Source organism: Emydura macquarii, unplaced genomic scaffold (genome assembly GCF_026122565.2).
Source record: "Emydura macquarii macquarii isolate MOO-44397 ecotype Brisbane River unplaced genomic scaffold, CSIRO-AGI_Emac_v2 contig_306, whole genome shotgun sequence".
Classification (NCBI taxonomy): Eukaryota; Metazoa; Chordata; order Testudines; family Chelidae; genus Emydura; species Emydura macquarii.
In genome coordinates this window covers 5271664-5296015 of record NW_027130443.1, presented here as the reverse complement: position 1 = coordinate 5296015, position 24352 = coordinate 5271664, and the positions used below count along the sequence as shown (strand labels likewise).

The 24352-nt window shown below is 47.4% G+C and overlaps 1 protein-coding gene across 1 annotated transcript in view; it reads right to left on the bottom strand.

The window, feature by feature from the left end:
- ONECUT3 (one cut homeobox 3) overlaps positions 1–20396 on the bottom strand; it is a 70997-nt gene extending 50601 nt beyond the window's left edge. Inside the window, exon 1 of the mRNA XM_067554252.1 lies at positions 19379–20396. Coding sequence (XP_067410353.1) covers positions 19379–20396 — 1018 coding nt within the window. The remainder of the gene's footprint in view (positions 1–19378) is intronic.
- Positions 20397–24352: the final 3956 nt, after the last annotated feature.

Below are 24352 nucleotides of genomic sequence, written 5' to 3'. Positions count from 1 at the left end.
TCAATTTGGTAGCTCTCCCATGGACCTTCTCCCAAATTTGTCCACCCTCACAGATGTGCTATGCCTCATACTGGACACGGTCCTGTAGGCAGGAATATTGCACAGCATTGGGCAACAGCAGAACAATATCCCTTGGCATGTTCTTCAGATGCCCTCAAAACCCCTCCCCTGTTGCAGCTGACCATGAATTCCCTTCTGCATCTTTCCTTCTATTGTCAGTGCATTCCAGCTCTTCCATCTCGTAATGCACATCTGTAGGGTCTAGGAATTGGGGAATATCCCTTTAAATAGTGTGGGGAGCCCTTTAGCAGCCCCCAGAATCTATCAGAGTAGTGGTGTCTACATGTGGCTGTGGGGTTTCTTCAGATGTTTAATGTTGTTTCTTTCTCGAGGGGTCTCCTGTCTATATAAAGGGGCACTGCCCAATTCCTATACAATATATCATCCTATTTTACCTTCTTCTCTTTTTAAAGATCCCCAATGTGTTAAAAATCCATCATCCATTGTGCAGGCCACTCCCTGGCTGGGTTTAAATCTTTCCGGAGATGATCTATATCACTGGAGGTATTAACAAGATTTCCAATTTCCATTTCATCAGCAAATCTTGCCACTCTATTGGGATGTCCCTGCATGAAGTCATTAATAAATGCGCTGAAAAGCAGGGGCCATTGAAATATTCTCCGAGTGACCCCTTCTCACTGCCATTTACAGGTTGTTTTTTTTTTTTTTTTTGCTTTCACCTACGTAACCAGTCTGCTAACAAACACACAGACCTCTGTCCCAAGCGGGACAGCATCGGAACCTAATGCTTACGTGGTACTTTGCTGGAATCTTTACTGACGTCCAGCTGCAAAATATCCCAGGAACTGCCTTTGGGATTAATCCTGCTTCTGGAAAGGAGCTGAAAACCCAGGATTTTCAAGGTAATCAGCACCAGGTTGTCAAGAGCCTCTGGCATGATCTATTTCTCAAGAATCCCAACTGGTTCTCCGTCACTACTCCTGTGCACGCCTTCACACCGTTCAGGAGACCTATCCATGATGATGGCCTCCAGAATTTTATCTGCAACTACAGACAGACAGGCTTGACCATTATTTCCTTTCTCGCACCTTCCCCCACTCCCCACGGTTTAAAGACAGAGGTTAACATGAGCTACTCTTCAGCCTTCTGGTGTTGTGACAGCAAAACAAAGAATACACAGAGATATGGATGCTACTGAATATAGCTATCGCATTGATCTGAAGTACAGAGGGAACTTAGCATTGATGACAGGCCAAAGAGCCAAACACATCTATATGTTTTCCAGAAGAAGAGGCTGTTTTTTGATGTTCTTGAGGTGTGCCAGGTCATAAAAGGAAGCCTATATACAGGTGCTGTGTGTGTAAACAGAGCTATCAGAGCATCTTCATGAGAGCGCCCTTGATAATCCGGGGTGTCTAAACCAACGAAGCCTATCGAAATTAGACACCAAACGCTCATTGAATTTCAGTGCGATTCAGGCAACTCAATCCCCAGTGCTTCTTTGAAAATCCCAGCCTTTGTGATGTGGATTTGCCGAGTGGCTGGTTTGGGTTTGGGTTTTTTTTTTTCCATTGTGTGAGCTAGTTCTTACTGGCTTGCTCCAAAACCCACTGAAGTCAATGGCAGGAATCAGAGGCGCCAGACAGTCACACACGATGCGTACCATTGGCGGGGATGGCAAGTTGAGGAGGAGCAGGGCTGGCTGCCCCACTGCCCACTCAGACTGGGCCCCGCGTCATGACGGACGGGCTGCAGGGCCGGATGTGAGAGGTGCTGGGACTCCAGTGCAGCTGAGTGCGAGGCCGCTCACTCAATCATGGCCCCGCCCCTTCCATCACGAGGGAGGAGCTGCAGGGCCAAACCTGAGTGGCCAGTGTGGGGGTGAGCACTGCTTCTTCTTGCTGTTGCTATGGGGCCAGCTCCTGTAGCAGGCCTCCCCTGGCCCTGAGGGCCTGCCTGGCCATGCCCCACTTCCACCAGCGCAGATCTCCTCTGCTGTGCTGGCCGGACTTGCTCACATAGTGGACGGGGAGCTGCGGTGAGTGCCCACGTGGGGGAACCGGCCAGGAGGGAGGTGCCAGGCACGAGGGGGTTTTGTGTGTACCGTGTGAAAAATGTCTGGGGGCGACCATGAAAAAACTCCGGCTGACATCAGCAGGCGTAGGATCCGGCCTTATCTCATTGTCCTTAGTCTTATTATTTATTATTTGCATTAATGTACCACCCACGAGCTTGGGTCATGGGCCAGACACCACTGCGCTAGGTGCTGTACGCACACAGACAAGAAGATGGGCCCTGTCTCTATGCAACCTACAGTGTGTCCATCTGGACCTATTCACCGGCCCCTGGATCCTGTGAGTAAACTGTGCTCAGCTCAACAAACAATCCCTCTCCCCGCCCCCCACATCATTCTATTCTATTCTAGGTCGGTTCTCATACCACCGCAGTATCTGAGGACCTTCCAGGAGTAACCATCAGTAATGTGACTAATATTGGTCACGTGCTTGTTCTGTCCTCCTATCCGCAGGGGGACAAGTGTTTGCAGGGGCATGTTTTGGTTTGGATTTGTGTGTGTGTGTGTGTGTGTGTGTCAGTGGGTGGGTGGATGGGTGTGTACACACATGTTGCTATATAGAGACGGCAAGGTCAAACAAATGTCTGGCACTTGACGTGGAAGGTGTTGAGGTTTGTGATCATCCTTTGTTCCTGGGGGAGTTCATTGCACAATCTTGGGCCTGCCCTCGAGAAAGCTCCCTCTCCTGGTCCTCTCCTGTAGTCTCACGTCATTATCTCCTTCCCAACCCCCCAACTTTACTGGGTATTTTGAAATCGACAAGGACCAAAACCCCTTCTTGCAGCCACATCAATAGCACTGCACCTCCATAGCAATTCTCTGGAGAGCCAGGGTTTCCCAGTGGCAATGCCAGGCGAAAACTACGAGGGTATTGACCAGCAAACCTCCCCCAGGCCAGGATCAAAGAGCTGGTCTTGGCGAAGCCCTGCATTTTACCCTTGCGGAAGACGGACTCCATCCGGCAACCTTTATTGCTATGACTGATTTGGATTGCAGTAGATCGCAGTCAGGATCAGGGCCCCATTATGCCAAGTGCTGTGTGGACACACAGCATGAGACAGTCAATCCTGCTAAGAACTAACAGCCGAACTGAATTTGACCATCGCTGTAAAAGTCCAGGAAGCTACTCGCATAAGCAAAACCTGTTTGCACCATCAGGGCTGCAGGATTTGACACCAGGCAGGAGATTTAGCACCCTGTTTTGTCAGTTGCCCCATGCTGTGTCTGGTAGCCACATTTTCCAACTGAACCTGGATACTGCAAGATAAATCCATATGTAAATAACTAAAAGCCTCAACCTTTTCTTAAGGCCACTGCTCTCCATACTGAGAACCTCAGACTCTCCTGCCCTGCAGTTTGAATCTAGCAAAATGATAAAATATTGGATTTGTTTTCAAGAGGAAAATCCAATATTCTGTCTGCGATTCCAGCCTCTGTCGCTTTTGGTTCTAAGGTTATCCTGCGGAAATGCTCTTCGCCCTGCAAATCTACCTCCCTTTTCTACCATAGCATGGGCGGCAGGAACTGTTCTTTTTAAGCCTCATAATTTTTCATGCAATGAAGCAATTTCTTTGTTGACCATTGCTTAAAGCTGTGCTCACAGATATCCACAGACCCCATGAAGTCTGCCTTGCAACTCCTCCTCAGCAGTACTTAGGCACCAGCAATGGGGTTTTAATAGATGTATTTTCAAATTAGTTCTGGGGCTTTCAAGACTTATCAGTTAAATGAGCTTTTTCAAATTGATTCAAAGGTCACTCAGAGAGTTTTCTCTTCTCTGTTATCTCTCCCTTAAGGTTTCAGTGGCAATTGGCAAAACGAAAATAAAATAAAATAAAATAAAATAAACCTCACAACCACACACACAGCCAAACAACCTGTAAAAATCTGCACCAGAAAATGAGACAATAAAAAAAAAAATCTACATCGACTTTAATACAATGTGAAGAATTCCTGATCCACTTTTCTGACACATTTTGTGAACGTGTTTCCTTTTTAAGACACTGTTCAATCAGTAAATGAAAGGACTGCTTCAAACAAATGTGGCCAAGGAGATGAATGGTTTGGGTGGAATATTTGGGTTTTCAGATTAATAGCAAAGCAGGCGGGAAAACAAGATTATTCTCAGAAAACAATGCAATTAAAAAAAAAAAAAAGAACGTGAATTCTAATTGAAACCAACATGCAACAGGGTTAGGGGAAGAAAAAGCTTGAGATCAGATTATTTTTAGGGGGATTGAGATAATTTCCTTGTAGAGAGAGAAAAAAAAGATTTAATAATTAACCCACAGTAGCTTTTATTGGACTCTTTCTGGCCACTGTGATTATTAGCAAACAGAAAACACTTTGGGACTGGAACATGGGAGTTTGAAACTAGCGAGATAAAAAGTTCAGAAAAAAATATGGGGGCAGATTCTCCGCTGCGGATCTGACCTACGGTGTGAATACTTGTAGGGAAAATAAGGCAAATCCTCTCCCGAAATTGACCAAACCTGGGGAGTGTAAATAAAGAGATTTCTCTGTTAGTTATTTCTAATGCCTCATGTATTAAAGGTCTTATTTTAGGTCTGATATTTATATGTCCACATTAGTGGGAAGGAAAATGAGCTGATTTCTGCACTTTATTCTTCCGAGACCAGCACCGCTGCTAAATATATTCATGGAGGTCTGAGAATCATTTCTTTAAAAAAACAAACCAACCAAAAAAACCACCAAAAAGCAACCCCGAACATTGCTCGGTATTATTTCCCTGGATAAATCAACCGCAAAATCTTGTAAAGCAGATGCTTTAAAGGGGAAAAAAAAGTTAAAGCAAAGTCCGATTGTGTGTGGGTTTTTTTTTTTAAATTAATGATTGAATTGGTTTATTTATCGGGCTCGGCGACTCTCGGGTTTTGACCCCGCGGATTGGAAAATCTCGGGGTTTGTCCCGGCGTTAGATTTTTGCAGAGGACACGCGCGATGAAAGACGGGCTCCCCCTTTCCCCGCTGTGGGTGCCGGTGAGGTGCTGCACCCGCACTCCGGGTTTCGCAGCGCGAGGTTCGCTTCCATTTCACGGGTTCAAATCTTGGCTTCCACCTTTTTTTTTTTAAGACGTGCAAATATTTCCCGCCCTCCCCAAACCCGCTCGTTTTCCTCCGCCGCGACCCAAGCAAAACGCTTGAAAAACCAGGGAAAAATCCCGCCGCCAGTCCCGGGCTCCTTTTTCTGTGTGTAAGGGATGAATACAATCGTGGCCTAGCTCTCTTTGCATCATCTAATTAAGGGAAAGTCGAAGGACTCGATTCGCTAAAATATCCCGGCTCCGGTTTTGTTGATCAAACGTTCAACCGCGGGGCAGAGCTACACAGAGGGATGGATCCCAGCCGCACTGTGGTTCTGGGGCAAGAGGTGTAAATCAGGGTATGAATATTCGCGTGGGTGTGATGTGTATAGAATGAGCCGGGGGGTATTCATGACATCACATAGGTGACGTGTAATTATAATGAGGTGATATTCTACCATAACACACACACTAGCCTGTTCTACAGACCTGAGCTACACACACCGTATTTTAATACCGTGTATTTCTAATAGTGATAGCCACCAAAGACCAGTCATGTATTGCTGGGGTTATGGACATATTGCCATACAGCTGGCATGTGCGCAGGTAGGAGTGTATTTGTAGGTGTGCGTTTTATATACAGCTATTTTAAAATGTTGTGCAAACCGAAAGGTAATTTCCTGTTGTGTGTGTGTGTGTGCACGCACAAATATATGGCATATCTATAGATACACACGCCAAATCAAATGAAAATGTATAATATAATTTGTAATATTTTGTATATGTATAATTTGTATTATAATAATGTATAATAATATTTTAAAACACCAATATTTATATATCAATTTATATATATAAATCTTGGTGTTTTAAAATATTTTATAAAGCAAAACTTAATTTTATATCACGTGTTTGTGTGTGCCTGTACACATATATGGTGTATCCATATAGACACACACCATATCGAGTGAAAATGTATAATATATAAAATATATAAAATATTGGTATTTTAAAATATTTTATAAAGCAAAACTGAATTCTATATCACGTGTGTGTATGTACACATATATGGTATATGTATATATACACACACTATATCAAATTAAAATGTATAATGTATAATATATAAATATAGGTATTGTAAAATATTTTGCAAACCAGAATTTAATTGTATACTTTGTGTGTGTGTATATACACACATATATGGCGTATCTATACACACACACACACCCCATCTCAAATTAAAACGTGTAATATATATACAGATATCAAATATTGCTATTTTAAAATATTTTGCAAACCAAAACTGTAGCTTTTGTTTTCGCTAGACGGAAGCAAGCTGAGACTTCCTAAAAACGCATCGTGTAACTGCACGCCATCGCGATTATGACAAGGCTCATTTAACATAGGCAGTAAATCCCAAAAAAGTATTCTCTCAATTTTCTCTGCGTCAACTTTAAAAAAACAACCCCTCCCCTTCCCGGCTGATCTGTGAGTGAAACGTGTTGACTGCGCCTTACCGCCCAGCGAAGTGGGAAAGGAATCAAAGGGGTGCTCGCTGGGAATAGGGTGGGGAAATTCCTTCCAACCCCGAAATGGACTAGATTAGAGAAAATAGGAGTGCACATTAACCTAGTGGGAAGGCAGGAGGTGGTGTATGGGGGGCTCTTTACGGTCAGGAGTCGTTGGGTTTACACGGTAATTGGTTCTAGTATCTCAGTAGTTGCTGATTCATTTCTTAATATTTGTGTTTGGTTTTTTGAAGTCAGATGGCAAAAGCCAACAACAGAATTGTCCGGGATTTTTTCAACCCCAGGCTCAGTCTGCTTGGCCGGTCCTGCCGGTGGGAAAGTGCAGGCAACCCCCTGGTCTATCCAGCTGGGCACAGCCCCCAGTAACTCCAGCCTCGCTCTCCCAGCTGCTAGAGCCTGTAAAGTACAGCACAGATATTGACACCCTTTAGGAAATATTGATCGGAGGCCATCGTTAATTAAAAGCGAGATTCAAAATATGTATCGGTCTGAGTGCATTAGCTCTTTCCCTGCCACACACACAAACACACACCCCCACACACATCCATCATCGTTTGGGCGCAATAACTGGTCATGTGGGATATTTTATCTATCACACACACACAGATCACACACACACACATCTATCTTGTCGATTCCCGTGTAAATGCCCCCCCCCCCCCACGCGACCAGTTCTGACACACTTTTGTGTTAAATCCCTCGCTCCAGAGTTTTCTAGCCTTCTGTTATCCAGCCTTTACACAACTTTCAACTTCGGCCAAATCTAATCCAAGCGGAGTTCATCGAAGTGACTCCGCTGGGAATTCGGCGTGAGTCCAGAGTCTCTCTTATTTTTGATGGAGGAGCCCGATTGAGTGCTGTGTCTAGTGTGTGGCGGTCTGTCTGTGCACACACGCAGACGCACATGGCGCGCGCGCGTGTGTATGTGTGAGCGCGCGTGCAAAAGGCCCATGTTAACTGCACTCAGATTCCCCAGCCATAGCCTTTGTCCGGCTGTGAGATATTTTCACCCTCGGTGTGTGCTGCTTTTTGGTGCTGAAAATCGCGAAGGGGCAGGAAATCCAATGCATATTCTACTGGAATCTTTCTTTCTTTCTTTCTTTCTTTCTTTCTTTCTTTCTGTGGTTGCCAACTCTATGTTTTCCACCTTCTTTCTTTGAAATATGCTATGTAAAATATTTCCTTTAATACAAGCAGGCTTCTTTCAGTCGACAGATCAAATGCTGTCTCTAGCTACCTATATTTAATGGAAACGCGCATGTACTGGAGAAAGATATACACGTCAACAAAATCAATGTAGTCCCCACCAGGGCATAACACACACATATACAGACCGAATATCTATGTGCATGTGTGTATATACACTTTGATTACATATATATCATGATATATCGTTCACAATACAATTAGATAGTTTAATAAATATGTAGTTATATATAATCAAAGCGTTTGTGTACACACATAATATTCCAGAGGCATCTGAGGAGGTGGGATGCAGCCCACGAAAGCTTATGCCCACAGAAATTAAATTTGTTTTAGTCTTTAAAGTGCTACAGGACTCACACATGGTATTGAATATTTACATTATATTTAGCTGTCATATATGCACGCACCATATAATATAATGCAATTCACGTGCATATGTAAAAATGAAATATGCCGCATGTAAATATGAGCTCTAAGTATTGCATGAGCACCCACGTATAAAATCTATGTTTCTATACATCGCACTATATATAATCCACACTCGCATGTCGTTTATCTTGGTCCCTAATGATTTGCGAATATAATTTTGCAGGATATCGAATGTAATGGTTTTCAAGTATCATTCGATCTCATGAACTTCAAAAGCACCCTATTCAAAAGAAACAGTGAAAATAAAGAAACCCCAATGAAAAGTCCATCACATCTCTTCTCAGCGTCGGCTTTTTAACAAAAAGAATTCTATTGACTTGCTCATAAATCAGATCAAATACTTTCTAAAGCCTTTTTTTGATGTCTCGCATGCCAGTGCATCTCATAGGAGCAGGGGGGAACACCAAATGATTTGTTAGATGGGTGCTAATTCACGTTAAGGGCAAATAAATATGGAGATGGTGGACTGACTGTGTAGCTCGACGGAAACAACTATGTCATTTACCCCGCCCCGCCCCCCCCCCCCCCCCGCAAAAATAATTGCAAGTGAATTTTCTGTTTCTGGCTCTATTAATAAATCTTTAGACAGAATGGATTTTGCTGCTTTTCTGCTACCCCCTCCCCCCCCATCGCATAGGAGCAAAGGGACGCCATGACATTAACGATATCTGCCCTTTAACAACCCAGAAAAGCAAAACAAACAAACAAAAGAGAAATTGACATGACAGAAAATGTGACTGAATCGGAAATGCCTTGTATTTATGTCTTTTATTTCAAAATTGTCCTTTCTCATAACATTGCCGAGCTAGTAGGCAGGTACACAGGTATGTATATTTCTGCACAGGCAAACAGATATATGCATACACACATAGCTGTGTGCATATCTAGTACATGTGTGTGAATACACACCTATATTACTATTGCTACCATGTTATGAGGAAGCACAAATGTAAAATGTAATACATAAATAAAATACATTTCCAATTCTCTCTCCTTAGGGTTTCTTTTTTCCCTCTTTTCAGTTAAGGATTTACTTGCCCTGTTTAAACAACATTTTCTTTCATCCACTTCCAGATGCGTTTGGGTCAAAGGGATGCTTGTCAATACCTGTTCCTGCTGTTTTGTGACCAGCTCTGAGTACTGCCAGTTTTCAGTGTCCTTTACTATTCAGTTCATTTTGCATGATTTCCAAACAAGCCCAACCCAGCAAGCCTTTTGATCTTTGCTAGAGAGTATTGGTGGGAAAATATCTCTACCTGGAAAGAGAAATCAGCTTCGGGAATTAAATGTATGACACTCGGTGGTTTCTGAGCAAGAGGGGGAGGAGAGAGAGGGGAGATCAGAGACCTGTTGTTTGATATTTAAACAATTCTCCACATATACCTAGCTCTTTCATTATACAATGTTTACCAAAGTTCGGCACCTTAGCATATATAATCCATGTCTATAGGTAACTATACATACAAATGTTAATCTACCTATCAACCATCACCAATACATATTATCTAGCTAGCTCGCTACATTTAAAAAGGCCTACAAATGTAAATCTGTGTGTGTGTGTTACTGACCTCTGTTATTCTTCCCCTCCTAAAGCACAGGAATACCACACGTCTTAATGAGTTCACTGGATGGGTCTATACATTTTCCTTGCCTGTCTGTATTTTGATGTATTGCACATCCCTTGCTAGCTGTGAAATAAAATTTCAGGAGAGGTGGTTTGGGACTTCAGGCTTTTTGATCACAGTTGAGGCTGTGGCTGAGGTGGTTTGGGGCAGGGAGGGGAGAGGGGAAGGGAGACGCTGCTTTACCGACTGAGAGGCAAAGCTGGGCTGGAGATCAATACAGATTCAGTTCAAACCAGCTATAGATCAGCTCCCTCAGAAGGCACATTGCAGCCAGGGCTGTGTCGGCCAATGGCCTGTATCAACTCCCAGCGCCATGCCTCCAGCCCCAGAGCTGGGGGAACACAAGATCAAGTTTGCCTTTCTCTGCTGCTCTTATGGCCTGCTACATTAGCACTTCTGTGGACACACATTGAGGTAGATAACAGAGGAGGGGGGATTAGATTTGGGGTTTGCAACAGGGCCCAGATAAAGCTAGTGAGGCTTTGATCTAGATAACTCAATTAGTAACTAACTGATCAATATAGGTGATAGATAGATGTGTATGGGGATAGAGAGGTAGATGTGTGTGGGGATAGACAGATAGATGGATAGATGTGTATGTGGGTAGACAGATGAATACATACAGTGTGTATGGAGAGAAACAGAATGTTCTGAAATGTTAAATAAACTGTACGGAAAACACTCCAGTGGCTATTAGCCAACCCACCCATACTGCTTATGGCTAGTTACAAACTTGGCCACTAACTGGACCCCTATTGGGCACTGAAAAAGACACGTGGGAAAGCATCCACAGCGGAGATCAGACACGCTTCCTTGCTCTTTAAGGAACCACTGGTGGTCCTTGTGGGCCAGGTGATGCTTCTAGGCTCGCCCCTGAGCTCCCTGCCACCACACCACCCCCATGCCCCAGTGGGAATGCAGTGGGGCCATGTGTGGCTGGGGAACGCTGCTGTATTAAAGAGCTATAGGACAAAAGATGAGCAACTAGGGGCTTACCTCTCTATGTGTGTGAAGGGGGCAGGGGAGCAGAGGCCCCATGTTACTCCAGAAATACTGCCAGATGTACATAGTCATCTATGGACACAGATGCTCATGGGGATTAACACTAGCTCCTGCACTCTGTATTGATGTCCTGACAGATCCCTAGTTACTTCCATGGGCTTTGGCTTCGAGCCTAAGTGTGCTTTTCAACTGCAAGATCTTTTCCACCTCCACCCACTCTCATGCTATTGAGCAACACGGAGGGCAGCCTGCCGGCCAGTGCTAATCTCCAGCGCACAGGTGTTCCAGTTGTCCGGTTCACCTCAGGAGGCCTTGTTACAGTAGCTAGGGCCCTGCCTTCTGCTGTGGTTCCCATGCAAGCTGCATCCCAGAGGGTGGCGATAAGAAGGGATTCATCTCGTGAGCACCTGTGAACATCTCAGATTCTGTTCCATTCTGGTTTTTATATCCTTCCGCATAGGGTGAGACCTCCTACCCTCTGCTCACTGAGCATTGCCCCTGGGATTTGTCTCCACTTCCAACCCCCTGAGCAACTTCCAACCAAACGAATCCATCTGCCAGGTTTTCTTCCCTTCCATCCCAATATGGAAAGGCCCCATCCCCCAGGAGTCTGTTGGGAAGTGCATGCTGAGTAATATTCACTCCGGGTTTAAGATCAGAGATCTCACAACTCTTCAGATCTCAAAGGGGGATCTTTATACAACCACCAGGGGGATATTCCCAATTTTCCTCCACAACATACAATGCTCCCTTTTAGTCGTGGGAAGGCCCAGAATGCTGGACATTCTGATGTACAGAAAAAAGGGTTGGAGTCATTTTTAGAGGAGACTTAGATTTACTGTCAGAGTCTCAGGTGGTGTAAACCAGAATAAGTCTCGAAGGGGTAGCCGAGGTTAGTCCATTTTCAGCAAAACAACGAGAGTTCTGTGGCACCTTAAAAATAAAGTAAAAAAAATTTTTTTGGGGGGGGGCATAAGCTTTTGTGGGCAGAAACTGACTTCGTCAGATGCATGAAATGGAAACTTCTGTCTGCCTAACTGAAGTTCCCACTTCATACATCTGACGAAGTGGGTTTCTGCCCAGGAAAGCTTATGCCCAAATAAATTTCTTAGTCTTTAAGGTGCCGCAGAACTCTTGTTGTTTTGCAGACTAGGTCTGTTGACTTCAATGATACTATTTCAACTCACACCAAGTGGGGATCTAGCCCAATAACTATTTTTACTTGTTTATCTCCTCTCAAGCGTATATAGTCCAACTGATGATATCTAAAACAACTGGCTGCGGGGCCAGAGGGATACAAAAAGTGATCTCAATCAAAAATAATCGCTGCTCTAAAACGTATTTTTCTGTAACGTGTGGCGCAGAGCATACATGACAGTACACAGCATTTGAGGAGTGGGTGGAATGAGGAAGGTTGTTAGTTTGATAATTGTGGTGTAATGAAGGATGGGGTGGAAGTGAATTATGATCACATGGGTAGCAAGCTCTGGATTTTAGTGGTTCAGTGTGGCTTGATTTTTGGGTTGTTTTAAATATTAGAAGGGGCACACAGAGCACACACACACATGTATATACACATACCTATGTGCACACCCACATATAGATACACGCATATAGAGAACTTCCACCTTGCTCTGCCTCTCTCTCTCTCTCTGTGTTAGAGAGACAAGGTGGGTGAGGTGATATCTTTGTATTGGACCAACTTTTGTTGGTGAAAGACACGCCTCAGGGCCTGAAGAGGAGTTTGTCTTCTTCACCAACAGAAGTTGGTCCAATAAAAGACAATTACTTCATCTTTATGAATCTTTGTGTGTTTCTTGCAATTGAATCTGCTTCTGGAGGAGGGTGTGTACTTGTGTCTCTGCCTGACTGCACTATACATGTGTGAGTCTCCTAGAGTTGTGTCTGTGAGCCTTTGTGTGTGTGCATGTGTGTGTCCTGACGTAGGGGAGTGTCTGGATGGCTTTGTGGAGGTACACACAGGGCATCCATGCCCAGAGCACGTGCACCTACACAGGACAACCCAGGGTCCCAGTCCCACTTTATCCCACCCCTCTCTGAATCTGATCAAGGCAAGGAAATGCAGAGAGGCAGAGTAGGGCCTGATGGGGCTAAAAGAAACCCACCAGCTGCTTCCCAGACCCTCTCAATGGGACACCCCCAGGGCGGGATGGAACAACCACAGCTGGACAGAGAGGCCCCCTCGCCTCCAATCGCTAGTACCAGGGTCTGAAAAGGAACCAAACCTGCTTTGGCAAGGGAGATTAAACTGGCAGGCCGGCTTCCTCCCCAAGCCAAACAAACCCGCCTGCTGCCTCTCTGGCCTGCTGCTGCTGCTGCTCTGACCAGGAATGTGTTAGAGCCCCAGCTGAATAATTAATGGTTCATCTGCACGTTGGCCGGGCGCTTGAACGAGAAGGGGGAATTGGAGTGGAAAGAAAAGAAAGGCAGCAATTGCCATTTTATAAGGGGCCCAGCTTGTTTATCGATCTTCTATTTACTGACTCTAACTATACATCAGGATGGACTTCTGAACCCGGCAAATGGTCTGCGCTGGGGGGAGTGCGCGGGGGGAGGGGGTGACTCGAGGGGCCAGCCCCATTGGAAAGATTTTCCCCCTTTCCCAAATGTCAGAGCGCTGGGCCCTGGCACGGCCGGCGCGGGGCACATTTTGGGGCAAAAACATGCTAGATAGAAACACCCACCGCGGCTCATTTCTAGGGGAGGGGGGGCGGCAAAAAGGGGGCGGGTTTCACTCAGCGGCCGGCCTGGGTTCCAGACTCCCAGGGTCCGCCCTTTCTCGTTGTTCCATATTTATATGAGATGAATGATCTCCTCCCCTCCATCTACCCCCATACCCCCATCTAATCTATCTCTGGATCTCTACCTACCCAGCTCTATCACCCCCATGCACACCCCATCACGCCTCTCTCTGCGACACCCCAGACACACCCCACTAACTTCTCTTTCGCTTTCCTTCTGCCTCCTGTTCTCCGCCCCCCTCTGACTCTGACTCTGGGTTTGCTTCGGTCCGCCGAGTCTCTCTTCCCCTTTAGCTACAAGTGGCAGGAGACAGATCGGGGTATCCTGCCCAGAACAGTCCCTTGCTGGCTTCCCTCCCTTCCCCGATTCCTGCTCCAGCCCCAAGACCCGGCTCGCCTCCGACAGGAGGCCCAGCGAGACTCGCCACCCTGCCCTGGGTGGGTTGGAGCGACTGGTCGCCGTTTGTCTCCCGTGGCACGGAGCCCTGGCCGGGACCTCGGGTCAAAGGGCCTGGAGCGGAACCGGGGGGCGCCGGCTCCGTCCTCCCGGCCTTGCCCCTTCACGCCTTTGGAGAAGCTGGGTGGTGGTGGGGTGGGGGGGATTCTTCATTCTTGCGGCGGGCTCACGGGGGGCGTCCGGGAAGGGGGGTGGGGCAGAGAGACAATAGAGATCCCAAAGCGCAGGGACCAGACCCAGTTAAATAGACCAAACCCGCTGGAATCGGTGAGATTCAGAGATGTTCCTTCTTCCGCAGACAGACCCCCTCCTGCCCCCAGCCGCGCCCTGCATGGGTACAGCTCATCCTTGCTCCTGAACTCTCAGGCCGAGATTTCAGTGGCTCGCTCAAAGGTACCACTTTAAACCATCCCTTTCTCTCTCCACGTCAATTTCTCGCCCGGCACCGAGCTCCAGAGGCATCCCCTTTCCCACGGACCAGTCAGCCTCTCTGGGGGGTCTTCGCTGCTCCCCCCTTGGCTTTGGACTATTTCGATCCCCTGTTTGCAATTTCCCCAGCCCGGTGCAATGGCCGCTCTTCTGTACTTTGGCTCTGCTATTGATTTTCTATACAGGGTAGCTCGCCGTTCTCCGACATGTATGATGCAATGTCACAGCCCCCCCGCCCCCCCAAATATAGTTGTTGTACTGTGGAGCGGCAATTTAAACAATATTTGAAGACGGTTAAAAAACATGCAATCGATTGCGGTGTGACTGTGATGAATTAGGGATAGTAATTCGAAGGTATCGATTTGAGGGGGTTGAACGAGTCCGCCCCATGCCCCGGACCAATTCCGCTGGCCGGATAATTACGCTTTTTAAAGGCAATCGGGGTAACGTAGGCCAGGTGTATGCAGAAGAGATGCGGCTCGGCGCCGGAGGAAGCAAAGCCAGGAGTAGCAAAAGTCACTACAGCTGAACACAGCAGAAAACAAAAGGCAGGGAAAATACAGAGAAACGGAAACAATCCCGGGTGTTCCCTGCTTCGCCAAAGAACGCACGTCTCCTTCTCAGCTGGCGTGCTTCCTGCTCCCGCCTTTGCACACCTATGTGCACGTAAGTGCATGCACACGGACTAGTCGTGCTACGGGACTAAAAGGCCCATTGGCCTCAGTGGGAACTTTGGAAGTGCTAGGAATGCAGAATTAAACACTATCTGGGCGTATAGTTGTATAACGCCACACACACAACATACCCGATTCACGGTTGTCTGTTTAATCCACCTCTCTCTCGTTAGACATATGGGAACTTGGGTTTTACCTAACGTTAGCTCCATGTACTCATTCTCTTCCCCCCCCCCCCCCCTTCCGTACAAATAGCAAAGCAGGAACTTTCTTTTATTCCTTATTTTCTTCGGCCCTCCAATTATTCCAAGGTAGGTTTGAAATCTGGCGCAGCGCCTAAGGTGTCCTTTGAATTTACACCCTTGCCCTCTAAGCACACACTGCCTCTTCCTGTACACAAACTGCCATTTTCAGCTACTCCTTGGGGTTTTTAAAAATACTGCCGGATGGTATTTTTCTCACCCTCTTTAGATCTGGTTCAGAAGCAATCTCCAAATGCCTTGCACCTCCCTGAATTCATTGGCAGAGTGTTACCTGTAACCAGTCAATCCCTCCCCCAGCTGCTTGGCAAATGACATTTGCCATAATGCCCTTTAGTTTCGTATTTGGATTGCTATCTTCAGGTTCTATTTTCCAGAAACGCCTAGAGAATTACGATCAGATTTACTTTTTGTTTTTTTAATTTAAAGAGCATGGCATTTTCCTGCTGATTTGGAAACAAAACGAAAAGAAACAAACCCTTCCAGATGTGTGTGTGTATACACACACACACTTACCTTTCATAGAACTGTAGTGTATATTTACGATGCAGTGCATTTAATATGATGCAGTATTTTTATTTTAATCCACCTTCTTTTATATGTATTATTTTAGATATGTAACATAACTGATATTTACATGTTTGATATATTCTGTGTCGTGTAATATAGACTTTTTAATGTAATAGAACTGTATTTTTATAGTAACATTACTGATATGTTAAAATGCAATGCAACATATGGCATATTATGCACTATCATGCTTTTATTTTTAACAGAACTATATTTTAATATATGCGACAGAGCCGGTAGTTAAATGTGTATCCCACAGATTTCGATTTAAATCAGTGAAAATCACCCGTGGCAAATTATCTCCCAGTTCACCCAAAAAAAAAAAGTTTGTAGCGGAATCCTTGATCTCATTTCAACTGGATGAAAAAACGTTGAATTCAAAAATGGATTTTAAAAAATAATAATAAAGAGTGGACATGTTCAAACAATATTGTGAGTTCTTTTGCTGTTGGGTTTTGTTGAATCTTTTGGGTAAAATAGACATCCAAATATATCCATCCGGAATCCCCCTTGAATCTTCAAGCTTAGGGGGTTTGTTTCCTATTTTGGTGAATCAGAAATAAAACACCAACTGCTCGATTAGATTGAACAACGGGGGTACTTAAAAAGCCAATTGTGGCAGTGTTTAAATCTTTATTTACCAGAACCTTGTAAAGGCAGGAACAATTTGCATTCTATTAACTGTTTTTCAATAGGGCATCGACTGGAACTAAAGGATGCCACTATCTTGCCCTAATTAAAGAGCAACTGAATTACACTAAATATATATGAATACTACTATTCACCCATAAATAACCCCAGACATCTTGCTATATGTGAGACGTGCTTCATCAGACTGGCCCAGGCTCTGTTCAGATTTGCTTGGAGCTCAGACACACTGACACTAGATGGCCCACAGGTCATGTGGAATTTTTTTTAAAATAGCCCACTCCACCCCATTTGAGCCCACCGGACAAAAAATACCCATCAGAACGGCCATACTGGGTCAGACCAATGGTCCATTTAGCCCAGTATCCTCTCTCTGACAGTGGCCAGTTCCAGATGCTTCAGAGGGAATGAACAGAACCGGGCAATTTCCAATGATCTATCACTCCTGTCCTCCAGTCCCAGCTTCTGGCGGTTCTGGAGGTCCAATCCAGAGGACTTCCTTGTCATCTAGTCTATGAAGCAATCCTGTTCCCTTAACAGCAAGGCAGGCGGGTTACAGGGCATGGGGAAATAAAATGGTCAGAAGGAATTCTGAGGACACAGGAGAAAAGGAGCGGGCAGGAGAAAGCAGGGGGGAAATGAGTGCAGGTGTGTTTTAACATCCCTTGCAACACCCAAGAGCGTCTTATTTCAGCATGTGTAGACATAGTCCTGAGGCGGTAGACAACCCCGAGCCCACGTGAAAAATGTTCTTTCCACAAAATGAGTAGAGAGAAAGCGAAAGCAGGTGATACACAGAGAGGTATTCAGTGATGGGAGGCTGTGTGTGTGTTGTGTATACGAACACTGAGTGTATGAATCTTACATGACTATATGTTATGTGTTTCTATATGTAGAAAATCGATCTGGGTAAACACATACCACCTTCTATTCTATGTGTAAACGGGCAAATTGCATCTCTGCTTCCACTGCACGAATGATCCCACAGCATAAAAGCTACGCTTCTCTCTGCCATGCACACCCACCTGCAGAATCGATCTCTGCATGTCTCGACATACACATCGAGACGTGTGTGTGTGTGCAGAACAGAGAGAAATACTTACCCACACTTTCCCTTCAGACTGTATCAATTATAAACCCATACAGACAACGAGAGCGTATTTACACACACGCACGTTGTGTATAATGTACATCACACATGACGCACACAACTGATCATACAGTTACACTAATACACGGGTCATGGAACTCTACGTTTAGTTGTATGAAGCACGTTTGATATGCAGAATGGATGGATGTGTTTTTCTAGACCACCTTATTTATAACCATGAAATTCACACCAGGCTTTAGACCGGGTACATTCATTCCGCACTAGCGGGGGAGGGACTGAGTAGAAATTCTAGCAGTGTAAATTTTAACCTCAATCTCAACACGGACAGACAGACAACCAGAGAGCACCTCTCCCAAACCACACAGAAATTCGTCACAGTTTAAAATCCGGCCTTTGGGGTCTCTCTGATCAGTGCTATCCTGCCTGAGAGTGCAAGAGGCAATGTGTACGGCCCCCCTACCCCCACCAGTCCTAAAATCAAGCCTTTTCTCCCCAGTAAGTGCGTGTGTTTCTTTTTCTGTGACTGTCCAGCCATTTAAAATAAAGTCCGGACTGCATTTAGCAGCTGAGCAGTGCTTGTTTGGGCATCCCAGGTTTCAGAGCCAGACAGAAGCATTTCCCTGCTAGCAGACACCCCTCTGCTTGCAAAAGAAAGCCAGGCGGGGAGAGTTGCAAGGCAAGTACATCCCAAATGCAGATCATGGCCCGGGCTACAGAGAATTGATCGGAGGTGCCATTTGTAAAATGAAGGAGCTCTAGTGTTGAGCCATTGGGAAGGAGAAGGGGGGGGAGGGGAACAGCTGAGTTTTGACTCATTCAGCAGCATGAAGAAGCAGGCCTGGGGGTTTGCTCTGTACACAAACTGTTTAGACCTTACTGGGAGAAGTGATTTGCCGCTACGTGTTTAGGGAGGCGAGTCCAGCTCAGTCTGAAAACCTCCCACTGGACCAAAAAGCTGAGAAGAGCAGGTAGCTAAATAGCTGGGTAGATTTAGAGAGAGAGAGAGTAAAACTGGAACAAATCTCCGATAGCATTTGCATCCCTGATTCCTTTGCCCTACAATCCTTATCGTTCAGCCTGTCAGCAGCAAGCCCTCGGGAGGGTGGGATTCGGGGCGAAGGGTGAGATCTACGCTACATATGATTTCCTGTTCCATGCGATCGGTTAAAGACTTGAAACAACCGGTAACGCGCGCACACACACACAGAGAGGAAGAAAGAATAACACCGCTATCCAAGACAGAGCACGTCCAGAAGAGCACACCGTGTGTGTGTGTGTGTGTGTGTGTGTGTGTCTGTGTGTGTGTCCCTTCCCAGAGAAGCAGTGTGTCCAAAAGACAACTCGATTGGACTGTCGCGGTGTGCATCTACGTGTTACACCAATGCTGCGCGTGCAAAGGGTGTCTTTGCTGAGCGTGTCATTCAGGCGGACGGGGCACAGCCTCCCCAGCCCTGGTTTTTAATGCAATCAGCAGTTCTCCCTGCCCAGCCTCGCACGCACCCGGGTCCCCCCAGCCTCCCCCCCTTCCCCCTACCTGCGAGCCTCAGCGCCGACATCCTCTGAAATTCCGGTTCCTGCAGCCACTTCCACATCCTCCGAAAGGTCTCCCGCCCCGACTTGAGCTTACTCCAGGGCTTGGGGTTCCGCAGGAGGTCGGAGAGGGTGCCCTGAGAGCGGCACAAGATCCTCTGGGCGAAGATGGCCTGGGGGATGCTGTACCTCTTCAGCTCCGCCGTGATGCGCTGCGCCACCTCTTTGGTGTTGATCTCCTCCACCTGCCCGGAGCTGCCGGCCTGGGCGCCCGAGGTGGAAGCCTGCCTCTCCCGCTCGCCCAGGAGGGAGCCGTTGGGCTGCCCGTGGTGGTGCCCGTGGGGGTGCATGCCGTTGAGAGCCGGCATCATGGCCGGGCCCGGCCCGCTCAGCCCCCGGGCCAGGTGCTCCTCGCTCCGGGACAGCATGGCCGCGTGGGAGTCGAAGCCGCTGGGCGAGAGCATCTTCTCGTTGGCCAGGTGGCCCCCCGGGCCGTAGGGGGCCAGCGGCTGCTGCCCGTTGTGCAAGGGGCCCAGCCCGTTGGGCAGCGGGGAGAGGGGCTGCCCCATGGCCGGCATGTCCTTGGGGTAGTGGCCGTAGAAGTTGCCCATGGAGGAGAGGCCCCGCTCGTCCCGCATCAGGGTGAAGCTGCCGCTGACGTTGCCCGGCAGGCGCTGGTGGGGGTGCGGGTGGGGGTGCGGGTGGAACTTGTCCGAGACGGTGGCGATGGGGGGCAGGTGCTGCAGCGGGGTGAGGGTGGTGTAGGTGCTGCTCAGGCTCATGCCGGAGGGCGACTCGCAGGGCAGGCTCATGGCCGGGTGCAAGGGGCCCGCCAAGCCGTGCTCGGGCCGGTAGTCCCCGCCGTCCAGGATCGAGGCCATGCTGGAGACCATGGCCGGCCGGGCGTGGGAGACCAGGTTCCGGTGGGAAGCCGGCCGGCCGTGGGGCGGGCTCATCAGCTCCCCGGCCTGGGAGTGGGGCACTCCGTGCAGGCTGCCGAGGCTGTCCATTGTAAGCTCCATGGTGGCCGCCGGCCTCGCTCGGGCCCCCCTCCCCCGCCCCACCCCCCCTGCCCCCCTCCCCACGCCGGTCCGCGCCGCCCGGCTTAATTCGGAGTCAGGGCTGGAGCCATCGATCTCCCCCGCTCGCCGTCAGCCCAGCACGGGCGGCTGAGGGCTGCCTGGCCCCCTCCCTGCCGCTCGCCCCCGCCCCCTCGCCATACAGCGCCCGGCCTCGCGGAGTGGGTGGGGGGGGGGGGGGCGCGGCTCTCCCAGGCTCTCCCCTGGCTGCGCGGCGGGAGCCCGGCGTGTCTCCGCGCGGCTCGGTGGCTGGCGCAGGGGAGGCTGCGGAGCGCATTGAATCGCAGACCTGCAGCCAGCCTCAATCTCACAGCCAGCAGGGCCTGACGTCAGCAGCGCCCGGCTCGCCACACAGCCTCCTCCCCCCCCCGCTTCCCTCCCCCCCCCCAGTCAATCTGGTGAAACTATAACTCGATGGCAACGTGCGATTGGAAAATAAATGAACTTCTGCCTTCATGGACACGGAGCGCTCCAGCCTGCCTCCCCCCTCCGTGCACACACTTCAATGCAACCTGCCCTCCCCCCCCCCCACTTAAATGCAACCTGCCTCCCCCCCCCACCCCCATGTGCCGTGTGTGCAACAAAGCACAGGCGTCTCTGATTGCAAACGAAGAGCCGTGTGCCAAGGAGAAGGATTGATTGGAGTGTGCGTGTGTGAGTGTGTGTGATTAATCGATTATTAATGCCCTGAAACAGGGGGGGGGAGGGAAAAATTAACCCGGCAGGGACGTGCACAGGGAAAAAAAGTTGACAGTCTTGGACACAGTTTTGTTAGCTCCTCTCTCTGTGTGTGTTTATTGTATGTCAGATCTGCCAAGCTGCATACAACGTGGATAGCTTTAGCTAATTTCTATCTATCGACCGACGCACACGCACGCTGTGACACAGCTATGTGTGTGTGTGTGTACCGCACATACACCTCCCCAGAGGTGCATGACCTCCTTCCGGCTGTGTGTTTTGGGGGAAGCGGGCTGGGCTGGGCTGCGGAAGAGAACGCCTTGGAAGACAGGCACCGTGTGCCTTTCGACAATGCAAGGCGAAGGGGGCGTCCTGCTGGGCTTTCCTACAGAGAGAATCACCCCCTTAAAGCTCGTCCTATGGGGATTGCAGGTTCGCAGGAAATCCAGGCTCTGTCTCCATAATAGAGCGGATCCCCAAAGGTATCGATCGCTGCAGATGATGAGAAGAGGGAGAAATACCTCCTGGCTCTCTGAGTCCTTTGCTCGAAGGGCTTTCTGTGGAGGAAATGAGCGTGTCAGTTCCGGCTTTCTGGGCACCTGTGGGCATGCATGGGCCATCGTCCTCCACTTCGGGCTGGCCTCTCAGTTAGCGCCACTCTGCTTTGCTCGGAGACAGAAAGGGCCGGTCACACACCCAGGACGCTGGCTCGGGAACATAGGAACCGCACTGGGATATCGCTGTCAATAAATCCCTGGTGGTTGCTATGGCATTGGCACACCTGGAAGCGCTCAGCGGCTCAGGGACAGCTATTGCACACGCTCGGGCCCGCGTGTGTGCGTGTGATTACAATGCACGCACATGTATAGACAAACGTACGCGCACATTAATATGCACACAATATGATATACACACACCATCTGCCCCCCTGCCAAAAGCAGTAACTTTACTCAGGCGGGTATTCTTATCGACCTCAATAATACTACTTATAAACAGATTTACTTACGTTTTTGCTCCATAAGATCCTATGTGTAATTGGGCTTTTGGCCTTGGGTAGATTAGATAGATGGATAGATAGATAGATGATAGATAGGTAGATAGGTAGATAGATAGGAAATTGATCGTCTTTTGAAACTTACTTGCATAATATTACACACTCTTGCATAACCTTATGTGTGACCCTGCTAAGAGCAGAATAGCTGGCAAAATGTAAAAGACAATATTTCCATAGCAGAAATAGATTGCTGTCTGGAAATCAAAGAAAGGAAGGAACCAATAGCCTGTATAGATATTGCAATAGCATTCACACCCTTCTCCCTTTAAAAACTGCTTTTTAAATTCAGATCAGACACATACATTAACTACACTCTTAGAGGGAGAGACTGCAGGTGAGACAATAAAACACAGACATTTAGCTATAGACAGACAGGCAGACAACAAAATATCATCTCTCGCCTTCTAGGGAAAAAGCAATGTTGAAATCTGAGAACATTCTTTGGCTAAAAAGAGAGAGAGAGAGAAAGAGCAGACAAAAAAGGACAAAGAATTTAGCTTCCATGGAGACTCTGGAGCTAATATTTAAATTGATATTGAAACAGTTCCAATATTTTCAGTCTGTTCTGAGTCCTTTCAGGTCAATATATGCTGGTTTCCAAAGCTTTATTGGACTATGTAAAAAAAAATCTATAGCTTACCATTTTTAAAGCATTACTAACTATTCTGAAGCTTTGGATTTAATAAGAGCCATCAATAAAGCACAGGTCTATTCCTTTGGAAATCATCTTCCAACCCTCTAAATCTATTACAGTAGCCTGCATGAGACCAAATCATTGTAATGAGTTTGGGGGAAAAAATAGAAGTCTCCATTTAGCTGCTATTGACCCAGATGCATTGCACCAACTAGCCTCCCAAACCAACACCACAAATGCAATTTATGGAGAAGAAAAGTCATTCTGACGTGCAGTATTTTATTTTAATCATTGCCAGTTTTTCTCGTTTGAAACACTCCTTTTCCTTGGAATCCCTGGTCAATTTCTGTCTGGAAGGCAAACCTCTGAGAAGTGAAAAGAAAAGAAAGAAAGAAAGAATAGATTACGAGTTATTTTGTGTGGATTGCATATTTTATGTGCTTTTGAATCCTTCAAACATTTCCACTGAAAGCACCTATGTCACTCACTGTACGCCCCAGGGATTCCCTTGCTTTCATCTAGATATATGTTCCTGCAGCAGTTCGGGTAATATGATGGCCATGTTGCAGTGCTGCTGCTACAATATCTTGACAGAAAGCTCCCAAATACACATCTGCTGCGTGCACCTGCTGAATGTCTCGATTTCCTTTTGACTTCGGGATTCCACAGATCTCAAGGAACATCTGAGCTGCAGAGCTATTTCATCCGCACCAGAGATGACTGAATTCATGTTTCCCACCCGATAGAGGACAGGCTCTTACTGATCAGAAATGGCAAAGGGAGTTTTGATCTTAACAGCAGCAAAGATAATAAGTTAAACTCTGCTTCAACACAGCCACTCAACCGGGGGCATGAATATTCAGATTACAACTTTCTACCAAGCTTTTTGTGCACAATATTTAAACCTGTACCAATAGACTCTGTCTCTCCCCCCCAACCCCTGTACAGAGAAAAGGAAAAAGCCTGCCATCTTCTTGCTAAAAGTTTTCATCTGCAACGATCTGGGCTTTCCCTGTAGAGCTGATGAGATTGAACACAGCTCTTTCTTTTCTTTTCCTTTGCTAGCAATATGAAATCAACCGCAGGAGCAGCCATTTCCCTAGTCCTGGGTAGGCCACTTCAGTGTAAAACAACAGCAGCAACCACCTGGAGGGAAGTGGAAGGCGTTTGATTGTTTTCGAGCTCCCATTGAGAAGGAAGGAACCGGAGATGGATTGTACCATCAAGTTCTACTTCGGAGCTGGGCAGGAGGTGCCCTCAAAGAGCAAAGGAGATACGGGTTCCATGCACTCCCCTACTCCCATGACTGCAGTGGTAACTTCTCGTCCTGGAGAATGTCCCCGTTGTGGGTGTCCCTGCAGCATTTGAATGTCCCTGAGCCCAGGCATCAAGGAAAGATGGTTGCTCACCAGGCCCACCGTGCCCTAGGACCGGTTGTGGGCAAGAAAAGGCTGCGAGAACTGCACCCCCACCACCACATCTTGCGTTCTTTCCCCATCCAGTGACCAGAGCAAGGACATCGGTGGTGGCCCA